This window comes from Columba livia, chromosome 27 (assembly GCF_036013475.1).
Source record: "Columba livia isolate bColLiv1 breed racing homer chromosome 27, bColLiv1.pat.W.v2, whole genome shotgun sequence".
Lineage (NCBI taxonomy): Eukaryota > Metazoa > Chordata > Aves > Columbiformes > Columbidae > Columba > Columba livia.
Genome location: NC_088628.1, coordinates 838,854 through 850,912, shown reverse-complemented (window position 1 = coordinate 850,912; position 12,059 = coordinate 838,854). Strand labels below are relative to the sequence as shown.

The 12,059-nt window shown below is 51.0% G+C and overlaps 1 protein-coding gene across 2 annotated transcripts in view; it reads right to left on the bottom strand.

Annotated features, from left to right (window-relative positions):
- Window positions 1-12,059, bottom strand: part of INSR (insulin receptor) — a 42,936-nt gene that overhangs the window by 12,160 nt on the left and 18,717 nt on the right. The window contains exons 1-9 of one of the 2 annotated variants that reach the window (XM_065042473.1): window positions 10,347-11,081; window positions 8,561-8,876; window positions 6,969-7,114; window positions 6,572-6,716; window positions 6,137-6,351; window positions 5,115-5,241; window positions 4,393-4,643; window positions 3,924-4,091; window positions 3,112-3,313 (exon numbers count right to left, since the gene is read on the bottom strand). In XM_065042473.1, the coding sequence (XP_064898545.1) occupies window positions 3,112-3,313; window positions 3,924-4,091; window positions 4,393-4,643; window positions 5,115-5,241; window positions 6,137-6,351; window positions 6,572-6,716; window positions 6,969-7,114; window positions 8,561-8,876; window positions 10,347-10,548 (1,772 nt within the window). In that variant the 5' untranslated portion in view covers window positions 10,549-11,081. Of the gene's footprint in view, window positions 1-3,111; window positions 3,314-3,923; window positions 4,092-4,392; window positions 4,644-5,114; window positions 5,242-6,136; window positions 6,352-6,571; window positions 6,717-6,968; window positions 7,115-8,560; window positions 8,877-10,346; window positions 11,082-12,059 lie in introns of those variants that run through there. The other variant, XM_065042472.1, reaches the window with a different exon arrangement.

Below are 12,059 nucleotides of genomic sequence, written 5' to 3'. Positions count from 1 at the left end.
TTAACGTGTACAAAGAGCGACCTGAGCTGAACCCGCACTTGAGGCGTCTCCAGCCTCTAAAAATGTCCCGGGGTGCTGGAGCAGATCCGAGCTGAACTTTCCGCTGCCGCCTCCGACCGCCGGGCAAATCATTGGCCAAACGTGGCTACAACGGGGAGCTGCGCAGCCCAGGTCCTGTCTGCAGCGCCAGCGCCGTGCCCTAAAGTCACTTCTCCTCCCGCAGCAAACGCAACGAGGCAGAAAAGCCAATTTTAAGGTTTCCTCAAATCAGGTTGGACGCAATCATGGAAGTTTTTGCCATCCACCTGATGAGAAAGATCAACGGGACGCAAAGCGGCGGGTTCAGCAGAGCACATTCCTGATTTTTGTTGTCTCTTTCTCTAATTACTAATTAACTCGTTATCTCCGCTTGAGCATTGTTGTGAACCGTGTCCCCAACAATGGGGCAGAGTTCAGAGACCCAGGTCCCAGGGTGGAAGGAATCTTGACAGTCAAGCAGGACCTTTTTTGGGCTTGAGTTACGCGCCACCGTTTGCAAAGTGTGGGCTCAGCTGTTCCTCGGCTTTCGGAGAAATCTGTTCTTCACAAGTAAAACAGTAATTTGACCACTGATGCAACAGAGAGTAAAACTCTGGAACAACTTCTCCCCTCTCAAGTAACAGTGAGTGAGAAAAAGCTTTTGAAGCTGTAAACCCCAATCTTCACATATTTATTATCCTGGATTTGCAGCAATATTCTTGTCAGATTCTCTGTACTTTCAAATCTGTGGTGCCTTCCCATAGCTGTTCCCGTGCAACTTTCCTTATGGGCGCTTCAGGAACTCCTGCAGAATTCTCAGGTTCTGGTTCCTGCTCCCACGACAACGTGACAACTCCTCACACACAGCACGGCCCGTGCGGGGATTTTAGACACGTCTCACCCAGTTTAAGCCGAGCTTTTCCACACACCTGCCAAGAGCAGAGGAACAGCCGGCCCGTCTTCCCCCTGGTAAGAGCACCTATATATCTGTCTGCACAGTTAACCGGGTTAACTGGGAAACTAAGAATCAAAAAAGCCGCTTTTAACTGGAGTCATTTCCCAGACCTTGTCCGCTCTGTAGCCCACTAATGTTTGTCACGGCACAAGTGTGTGTGACAGAGAGCCAGATGAGAAACTGCTTCTTCTGCAGTACTGGTGGAGAACCCACATGAAATTACACCCTGAAGAGCAGCCATTTAGCTCCTTTCTGCCCCTCAGGACCTTCTTGGAAATCTCTCCATGGTCTGCGCAGAATCCCGGGCTGGCTGAGCTCGGGAGGCACCTCTGGAGGCTGCACGAGCCGCCCCCTGCTCGGAGCCCGGACATCTCCAGGGACGGAGCCGCCACAGCCTCCCGGGCAACGCGCACCCACCCGCCTGCTCCGAGCTGCGCTGAACCCCGTCCGAGGTAAGAGCAGGTAACACAGGAGAGAAGAAACACAGCATCAGCTTCTGATGGCCACTTTGTTCAGCCACGCAGGGAGGTGACAAGGTGTAAAGACACCCCTGAGCTCCGCCTGGGTACAGCGAGGACTTAGAAACTTCTGGTTTGCTTTGCCAGAGCAAATTAATCCCCAAGACTTGTGATGATATCTCCTGAAGAAGCTACTTGACCATGTAGAGGGGAAGGAACCGCTGCTGTGGTTTCCAGCGGGGGTTTCTCAGCACATCGGGTGAGATGGGAGCTGGACTGAGGCCCATCTGCAGCAAAACCTCATCCGGATGGGAAAGCACACAGGGATGGGCGAGTTGTGAACAGCACGAGAGGAGAAAAGTGGAAAAGGAGGAGACAAGACATAGGGGGAATAACTTCTCAGCTGCTCTGTCCTCTGCACCTCTGCCCTCTCCTATTCCCCACCGGCCTCAGCTCGGAGGTTCCTGAGCAGGCAAAGGCACAGTATTGCCAGGAAAACTCATTCTAGTCTACGCTGTCACAGCCTGGGGCCTGTCGGAAACGACACGCAGGACAAGTGCCAGCAGGAAAGTATCTTTAGTGCTGACCGATAACAGCGAGAGGGGCTGGTACGGAAAGGATTAGTTAGCCCGGGGGAAGAGGAGGCTTCTTCCTTAGCAGGCTGACAAGGTGGCACATCCTGGTGATTGGTTTCTTCCTAAAATACATACCCCAGAAACTGGCCTGAGAAGCATCCCGGGCTGGCTGCACAGTAACATTGAAGAAAGAAAACAAAAAAGAAATCAGAGTGTCACAGTTTGCTGCCTAAGTCAAGAGGCGTTTGGCGTTCGCACACGGTTTGGTTCTCGCTGCTCTGAACATGTGTCCTGGCATTGTTCTGCACGCTGAAACTCATCCTGATCGGCACTAGCAGCAAAGAACCAGCAAAAGGAGAGAACGTGCGCGAGGTGAGAGCTGCAGGCAGCAAATCGGGCTGGCGGGGGGGACGCCGGCTATTAACGCACCCCACAGTCAAAAATACCCACTGCATTAACGTGGCTTTTGGGAAGCACCTGAAAATAAATGTTGATTAAGTAAGGACAGTAAGCAGAGCATAAACGGAGAGAACAAACCGCGTGCTGGCGGTGAGGGTAACGCCCTGGAGGCTCTAGCGCGCCCCGTGTGGGTGCGTACGAGGCGTGGGGACACTCAGGACAGGACATCAGCACCCGCAGCACCCGCGCTCCTCGTGGCATCGGAGGTGTTTCCCGGGCTAGGCGCAAGGAAGAGCGCACACACCCCGCTGAAGGACAAGCTGCGGCACGGCCAGCCTCCCTCCTTTCTTTTCTTTTCAAGCTAGACCACAACATTTGGGGAAAGAAAATAAACCAGCTACTTTGGCACCACCCGAGTTTAAAGGAGCTGTGGGCCTGGAGCTGTTTGCTAAGGATTCTCTCACTCCACGCTCAGCTGAGGAGAATTCAGAGTCAGAAAATAAGAGCGGAATCTTCCAAGCCTGCAATAACATCAGCTGTAGGTGCTCAGTTCTCAGTCTCCAACCTGCACATTCAGCTGGACCAGACAGGCTCAGAGCCGACAGAGCCGGGCAATACGGCCACGTCCAGCCCGATATTGCAGTTTAATAATCAATTACATCCCCCTACCCCTGACCACCTTGGCAATATTGTTCACTATTCATACCTGGGGACAAAAACCTCATTGTGAAGATAGTTCTCAAACGTCTTGCGGAAAGCGGACTCTTCCAGCTCCTTTTGTATTTGAGAATCTGTTTTAGGACAGGAACAACACTCTCCGCTGACATCCTCGTTTTCACTCTGATTATACTTCTGAGGGTCTTCGGATTCAAAAGGAGGAGACCACGTCCTTGAGGGCAGTTTTAACCCTGTGGACAAAACCATTTTGGTGTCACTCACACCTGACACAGCAGCAGCAGATGTTGGATCCTACAAAGATCCAAACCAAGAGCACACAAGATTCCTGGTGCCTCCTGAGCTTTTGGACCCGGGGTGAAGCAGCTTTCCTTATTTTCTGACAGGCCTTTGATTCCAAACTGTGCTATTTCTGAAAGGGAGCTCAGAGTTCCACCCCGTTCAGCTCAGTTCAGGTAACACGGGGCTGTGCGTGAGATTCTGGGCGTGCTCAGCAAAACCGCATTTCCAGAGAATCCCAAACCGGGCACAGGATGTCTTAAAGAATCAACCTGGTCACTGATCTCCAGAATCACTGATATCTTACTATCTCCACAGCTGTTATTAAACTTACTACTTGGTTTAAAAGGAACAAGTGCAGCAGGGAGATCTCCAAAGGCAAAAGAATATCCCATTACTTTGTTTTTGGAGAGCCTTTGGTAGAGCCACCTAATGTAGCTGAGCACTGGGAGAACACAGCTGCGCCTCAGCCTGTCTATTGAACAATAACCTTGAAAACAGCAAAACTGGGCACCCGGAGCGTCCCCAGGCGATCCTGAGAAAGGCTGAAGGAGAAACACGCACCTTTTAAGCAGTAATCGAGCTCATAGAGCTCGCTGTCTTCTGCCTGCTGCTGCCAGAACACCAGGTAGTGCGTGATGTTGCCGTTGGGCTCGGAGGGCGGTTTCCACTTCAGGATGATTTGGGATGAAGAGTTGGAAACGGAGATGGGATCTAAGGGGACGGATGGAACTGCAAGGGAGGAAAAGAGACAGAACCACGTCAGTCCCACCGCTCCGCTGGATGGAGCCAGGGACGGGCAGAGGACACCGGGACACCCAACAGGACACACCGGTGGGCCACAGAACCCTGGTGCAAGAGCTGCTCCCCACGCAGCAAAGCACGTTATTCCATTTGTAGGAATACCTTCCAACCAAAGCAGAGCAGCAAGAAGTTTCACAGACATGGGGCTATCAGGACTCTCAAGCAGAAGACAATTTACATCTATTTTTCTTTTTCACTCGCAAAGCAACATTAATCTAACGACACTGACCAGTAGCGTTGGTCTGAACGTAGATGATTTCACTCTTTGCACCGTAGGTTCTTCGTTCATCCGAGAAGGTGACCAGAGTTTTGACAAACACGGCGTATTGTGTCCATGGCTTCAAGCCCCTCAGAAGCCACCCGGGCTGGGCCTGGGCCTTGGGCTCGTTGGAGCGCGGCGGCGGATCGACATCCACAACCGTCCAGCTGTTTGATCCACACGCATCTTGGCCATCAAACTCCGTCACGTTTTGGTAGGGACTTGAGGGAAAAAAAAGCCTCAAATTAACATAATTCAAGCTTTTAAAAACATATCTAAAGACATTGTTGTAAAGAAAGTTGTAATTCTTTACCCTTTGGAGAAAATAAAACTACCTCATTGTGCGTATTCTGAAAACAACGTGCTTTTCAACCCAGATCGGGTACTGATCCCAACAGCTCAATCCAGGCTCATTATTTGTAGCTTTACAAAAATCAGCTTGGTAACCTTGATTCTAAAAGGATGTTTCCCACCTCAAAGAGCAGAAATACCTCAACAACCCCTGGAGATAGCGGGAAGATGACAACCTCCATGGTTATGTTACGTATGTCTAGAACAGTCGGAGTAACGGTTGGATTGCTGCTAAATGAGGAATTTTGACTGTACTTGGGAATCTCAATGAACACTTTTATAGAGGGTGACAGTGGAAGCTGGAGCGTAGGAGCCCGACAATCCCCGAGGGGATCACTTACGCTTCTTTGTAGAACAGCATGAATCCCAGCAGGTCCCGGAAATCGGGCGGCCAGTACGGCTCCCACTTCAACAGGATCTTGTCGTGAGAAGTTCTGATAGAAGAAAACTTCAGCAATTCATTTTCGCCTGTAACGAAAGCGACAACAGCTTTGTTAGTGCTAAAAAAGGAACGTTTCTGTTGCCGATTATTTCAGAAGTTTATTTTCTCCATGGATGAACATGAGAACGTTGGCGTTGAGAAGAGCTGTTCATTAAAACCTTCCCTTTCAATGCTACTCCTGCTTTAAGGCAAGGTTGGAGCAGACGGAGCTCCGATGGGATCTGCCATTCCTGCGGTAGAGGGAGGAAGAACGTTCATTTCACCGGCCCCGCAGCCAGAACAAACGGGCTCGTGAAAAACTGGTCTTGAAATGTCAAACCAAACAAAAAGCCGCACACATTGGCAAACTGCGGTTTGGGGCGTCCCAGCGAACAGCTCAGCAGAGCGGAGTGAACATGGCGAAGAGAAACGCGACCACCTCCGGCTGCCCCGACATCCAACCACCAGCACGGAGCTTGAAAACCTCCGCGAAGCGCAACAAAAAAGAGTTGCAAAAATATCTCTGTTGCCATAGCGACTCCTTCGCGCGGCTCCAGAGACGGTGCAAATCCTGTTTCTCTGCAGGGCTCGTTCCGTGCGCACTGTCACCTCATGACGTGGGGAAAGAAGATTATGACTATTAATCAGGTTCTGAGCACAAAGTCCCTGCCTGGCCTGAGCTTAAGTCGTGCTAAACTCTTCAGGAAGACACAACAATAAACTCAACCCTGAAAAAGAGCAAAATTCTGAAGACCAAAGGATGGTTCTGGCCAATGGAGAAACAAACCACACACCAGGGGCTTTACCAAATGGACAAAGCTGGTCCCTGGAAAACCAAGGACTAGGCCAAGAGAAATATTATAGCACTTTAATAGGAGAACAAGGCTAGCAAGGCAGAGGGAAAGGCAAACGACACGTCTCGCTGCACCGCGAGTCTCTTACACGAGGCTTGGTCGCCGTTCGTCTTCAGGGCAATGTCGTTCCTCTCCTGCCGCCCCTTCGTCCCCGAGATCTCTTCCATCTTGTGGATCTCCGACAAGCACAGCTTGGGGTTGTAATGGAAGAAGAGTTTCCCCCGTGCGATAGTGAGGTTGTGTTTACTCCAGTCCCAGAGCTGGCGGAGATTCTGGTTGTCCAAGGCGTAAAATGAATAATTCCTGAAAGCAGAGAATGACAGTGTGGGTTGGGGGGAGGATCCACTGAAAACTCCTTTTCTGTTTGTTTTCTTAAGCACTAATCCAGACACCAAGGAAAAACGAATGCAAACTATCTTCCCCATAGGAAGATTTAAAACAACTCAGGAATTGTGTACAATACAGCACTGGCACATCTCAGACTTCCAAGCACTGAAACAAAATGTCTTTTGGAAGAACTCACCCAGCCTCCAGGGTTTCTCCTCTGATCAGATGGAGTTTACGAAAGAAAGAAAGAGAAACCAAGGCGTAAGAGCGGCGAATTTTCAGGTAACCTGAGATTTCTTCTATCAAGCCAAGATTCGCTTCTAGCTCAGCTGCTATGTTATCTATGGAGAGGAAACATCGGCTTTAGTTTTTTGATATCACAGACAGAAACACTGATATTGGAGCCCAACTGTATAGATAAATAGAACTGCTTTACGTAGATTTGTAAGACCTTAAAAAACCAGCAAAAAGCCCCAAGGGAACATGACAAGGGCCTTTCCTTTGCCGGTACTTTTCCCACCCGATTCAGAGAGCGCAACGCCGCAGCCCCGGCGCGGTGTCGCGTTCCCGACCCCGCGCTCGCGAGAACTCACTTCCTCCGCGGATATTGATAACCAAGCTCCCGTTCACCACGGTGCAGCCGCGCAGCTCCTGGGCCGACGTCACCGAGTCGATGGTCTTCTCCTTGCCGTAGTCGCAGACCTTGGGGCAGGGCCCCGCGCACGGCGTGCAGTGCAAGCTGCAGAACGACACAGTCGGCAACGGCAAACGTGATGCTTTTGCAGAACGCCGTCCGGGGCGCCCCCAGCAACTCTTACAAGCAGGGTGATCAACTCAAAGTGACAATACATCATGGGGTTCACTTGCCAGCTCTTCGGAACTCCAAATAACTGCTGATAACAACTTAAACTGTCATTTCTACATTCTGAACGCTAATCGCTGAGTCCCTTCCTACGTAACGGCAACCAGAATGACTCTGACTGCTTTGAACAGTCCGTCTACCCCGATGCTGCTCAGTGCTACGCACATCAGGGGTTCACGATCAAGAATCCCCGGCCCAGTCTCCATCCCAAGATCGTTAATCAAACGTGTATTTAATGAGCGGAGAGCTGGCCGTGCATCTGGGAATCCTCTGATTAAGGGCTGTACATAAAGTTGCTTTAAGAAAAGACAAGCAGCCATGTGCTCTGGGGAAAGAATTATTACAGGGCAGCAAGTCAGCTGCTTGCCCTGGTCGTACCACCGTAAGAACACGCTGCCGACTGCTTCAGAGGAATAAATGCTGAGGTCCGACCCGCAGCCCGACCCAGCGATGGCTGGTGCCGCACAAGCCGCGTATCTACTTCGTTCTTTTGAAAAGCAAAACAGGAAACGGAATAAAAAGTCCCGTTAGAGCGAATTCCCCGAAATTCTGATGGCAGCAGCAAAGGCAGGCGAGCACAAAGCTATCAATACTCATAGGAAATCTGACTCATCACGATATACAATGTTATTGTGGGAACAAACAAAGTTTTCAGTGATAAACAGCCCAGCAGCATAAATTATTTAATTCCTTTGTCGGAAAGCCCTGGGAATAGTCAGAATGGCCGTTCCCTGCTTTGACCGCGCCGCGGTTGTTTGTTACTCTGTCCGTTTGCGTCTGGCACAGTGTGAACCCGCTCAATGAACGTTATTAGGGAGATGAGGACAGACATTCTGAGAACCGTCCACGCCAAACACGCTCCGCTCTTTTCATTAGACACCACTTTGCACTTTTCTGCTTAATGGCCGGGCTTTCAGGTCTGAGTTCTGCTCAGAAGGGACACGGGGAAGGGACACGGGGTCACTAAAGCCTCGTCACTGCCCGTCTCCCTCGTCCCACTCGGTTACAGAAAGACCCTTCCAGTTCCAGCACCTTCCTCTTCCTTATCCTCTCTCTCCACTTTCCCACTCCCACTTTTTCCAAACTTAGAGGAAACAAGGGAAGCAGATAATAAACCTGTAGGTAGACCTGGCTGCTTTTAACGGCTTTGAATTAGCAAGGTATTACTTTGCAAATCATATTAAAGTCGACCAGGTAATTATCACAGCCACTCCAACCCAGAAACTTTTGTTAGTCTTGACACAAGCCACAAACTCGCCGTCCGAGCGAGAGAAAAGCGCAGCACGAGAACCGCTTTCCCCACCTGCAGACACGCGCACTTACTTGCTGGAGTTCATGATGTACCCCGAGGGGCACTCGTGAACACACTCGTTGTTGTGGATAACGTGACACCCCGACTCCCGGGCGTTTTTGCACTTGTTGTGCAGCTCCTGGCAGAAGCCGAAGGTGACGCAGCGCCAGCCCTCGAAGCGATAGTACCCGGGCGGGCAGGTGTCCACGCATTTGCCTTCCAGGTAGAAGTTGCGGCAAGCCACGCACTTCTCGGGGTCGTTGGGCTCCGTGCAGTCCCCGAGACACTCGCTGTGACAGCACTGACCGTCCGGCGTGCAGCCCTGGGACTTGCAGGCAGGCGGACAAACTGCGGAGAGAAAAGATAAGAGGCGACTGAGCAGCGCAGGACCAGCTCGTGGTGCATGGCCGGGAAGCACGAGCAACACCACCTCGGCCTACTTGGTTTGGCAACTTGCTTTTCAAAGAGGCATCCGCGAGCCACCTCATTTTCACTTTTTAGTGTGAATTCCAAATGTTAATAATCTTTTTGAAGTGCGTTATCATTCGCTCTCACAATTCACTGATGCTCGTCTTCAAAAAAAACAACCCCCCGAGTTTTTGTCTCCTCTCGGTTCGGTGTGACAAGCTCTGGTGACTCCAGCATTCTGAAGCCCAGAATCACTGGGACTCCAGAGCAAGAGCCTGGGACAGCCCATTTCGGTTTATACTGCAAATAACGCACGTCCAACACTTTCACCAACCCTCCGGGTTTATCGGGATTTGCTTCCCATTACGTACCGACCCGCCACCGTTTCCCTGCGGACGCTGCTGCCCGAGCACCCAGCACAGGCTCTCGGTGCCTGTCCCTACGAGTCCAACAAGAAGAGCACCCACGAGTGCTACTGCTCAAGGTTCTTAGGCTTTACTTTTTAATCATGCATCACTTAGCACCTCACAATACTTTTAACGAGCGGTTTGGGCTTTGAAATGGAACCCGAGGAGCAGCGTAGCTCCGAGCAAACACCAGGGCTGGGGCTGAGCGAGGAATGTTGGCCGGTTCCGTTCAGCTCAACGAGCAGCGTGTGACCCGTATGGGGATGATCAAACCCCAGCTGTACGTAGGGCAGATCATCCCGCTTCGCCGCAGCCCGACCCGCGTACAAACTCCCAACTCTAAAGGTTTTGAGAAGATACAATTAAACTATTTTTGAACTGTGCTTAATGTTTCTCTTTTTCCTGTTCTACCAGCTTTTGATGCCTGACACACCGCTCGAAGGGAGCGAAGCAGCCGAGGCAACGTCTCTTTCCATTAAGCAAAGAGCAGAAAGCATCAATTGTTATTTTGTGCAAATCCTCGTTACCCAAGATCCTGAAGAGATGCCGTCCTGACGTCACCAAAGCACGTGTGCTACAAACTATTGCGTTTTTCCCAAATGAACAGCTGGAAGTCGCACAGAAACCTCTCCAGGGTCTCTCCACTACAGCTTCTTGCAATTACTACTGCAGTGTCCAGGCTGGGTGACTCCACATCTGTCGGGTCTTTTGCTTTGACTTGGTTTTGGCTTTGTGTTTGCGGGTTTTTTGTCTTGGTTTGGTTTGGTTTGGAGGTGGGGGGGCTGGTTTTGGTTCTCTGTGCCACATCACACTTTCATTGCAGGCCGGCGCTGTCCCAGAGGTGACACAACACTTCACTAACACAACACTTAACTACCCCCCGGACGGGGGAGAATCGGAGCCCATGCTGAGGTTCAAACTTCTGATTCCAGGGGTGAATAAATATTTAACCAGCTCACTAGCGTGGCTCCAAAGACCTGGGAAACAATGCACTTTTACAAACCTTTCTGATTACAGATTCCAAGTGCCGTTTCTTCGTGCCGCTGAGGCCCAGCTCGGGGGACAAAAGGCAACGGAGTCAGCGCGAAGGAATTTCTACCTCTGGATCGCTCCGTTTCGCCACTTCCCTGCGCTCCAGGTGAAAACAGAACACACGGATCCTGTAAACACGTTCCCGAGCCAACACGGGTAACCAGGAGATCCATATTGAACAGGCAAGTCAATTAAGCGTTAAGCTGGTAAACAGTCTGGATACGGGAGTACGGCTGAAAACATTAAGTCCTGTTTCTTGCTTTCTGCTAAAAAGCAGCAGCAGCGAACAGCTCGAAAAAAGGAAAAAATAAATGTAAATCGCTCAGTTTTGCTTTTCCTTTGGGATTCGCTGCCACGGGATGGGTTAAAACAGCAACGAGCCGGGTCAGATGGGCCGCGGCTCGTTAGGAAGAAAGTTTACACGGTAGGTAAGAACGTCGAGATGCTGCGTTATACACTGCACAGGGACAGCCGCTCCCACGGGGGCTTGGGACCAATTTATCATGAATCCACACAATCCCTGTCCTGTGTAATGCGGGTCGGTTCGGGCCACCCCGCGGCCACCGGCACGGAGCAGACTCACCGGGCGCCGCGGTACGAGTGGCACAAAGCTGCGTGTTGATTAGAGACGAGGGTCATTAGGAGGCTCCGGATCCCAGGGAGTCCAGGACAGAAAACAACTGCGGCAGCAGAACCGCCCTCAGCCTCAGCCAATGCGTTTGCTGGGAGGCTCCGGCCCTCCGCTATCAAACCGCCCGTAACCCCTCGCGGCCGCCCAACGCGGCGCTCCCCCAGCAGCCCCACGCGCCAAACGCATCAGGCTCACGCAATTTAATGGGCTATTAAAGGCGGTTTTTCCTCCTCACGGCGAGTGTTTAACTCACGAGGCGTATTTATAACGCGGAGCAAAAAAAAAAGTGTAGGAGGAAGCCAGCGCGGACCTGGCATGGACGCGGCTCCAAACGGGCTGTTTTGGCCGCGATACGTGCCGCTCGCTGCCAGAGCTTAGGTTCGTGTAATGCTATATGACGTGCACACGCGTAGAATTCAAAGCCAGAGTCCCACGGAAACAGTATCGGAGAGCTCTGCGCTTTTTTTTCCCCTCTTACTGTAAATGGCTGCGGTATCTGTCACATACATTTATTCACGAAGAGCCTCGCACGTATCTAATCACACTCGGGTTACGGTTGCGGTGGGAGCTGTAATTTGGTTTCCTAACTGTGCAGTCGCGATAGTGACCTCTGTGGAAATGGGCTCTTGCGGTTCTAAACAACAACAAAGCCAGCAAGGGGGACGAAAGGAAAGGCGAGGAGCGGGGCCCCGCGGGAGCTCCTGCCGCCTGTGTCGCAAGCGTGTGATCCTAATTTAGCACCGCGGGCTCTGTGCTGCTTTCCTGAGTCTCTGCAAGTGCTGCGCGGCGTTGCTGCCATTGAAATCCATGGGGACCTCAGCTCCTTATGGAATTATATATTACATCATGGTATACATACATAGCGTTTTGCACTTGATCACTTTTCCTTAACATTAACTCATTCTCTTCCTGTCACGAAGACTCCACATTCAGTAACTCGTTAGGCAGCATTTCTTAGAGTTCTATAATAAAATTTTTATCTGTAAAGCAATTTTTCATTTTTGTTGCTCACAATCATTTATGTGATTGAACACGTGAGGATGACACCCAAGC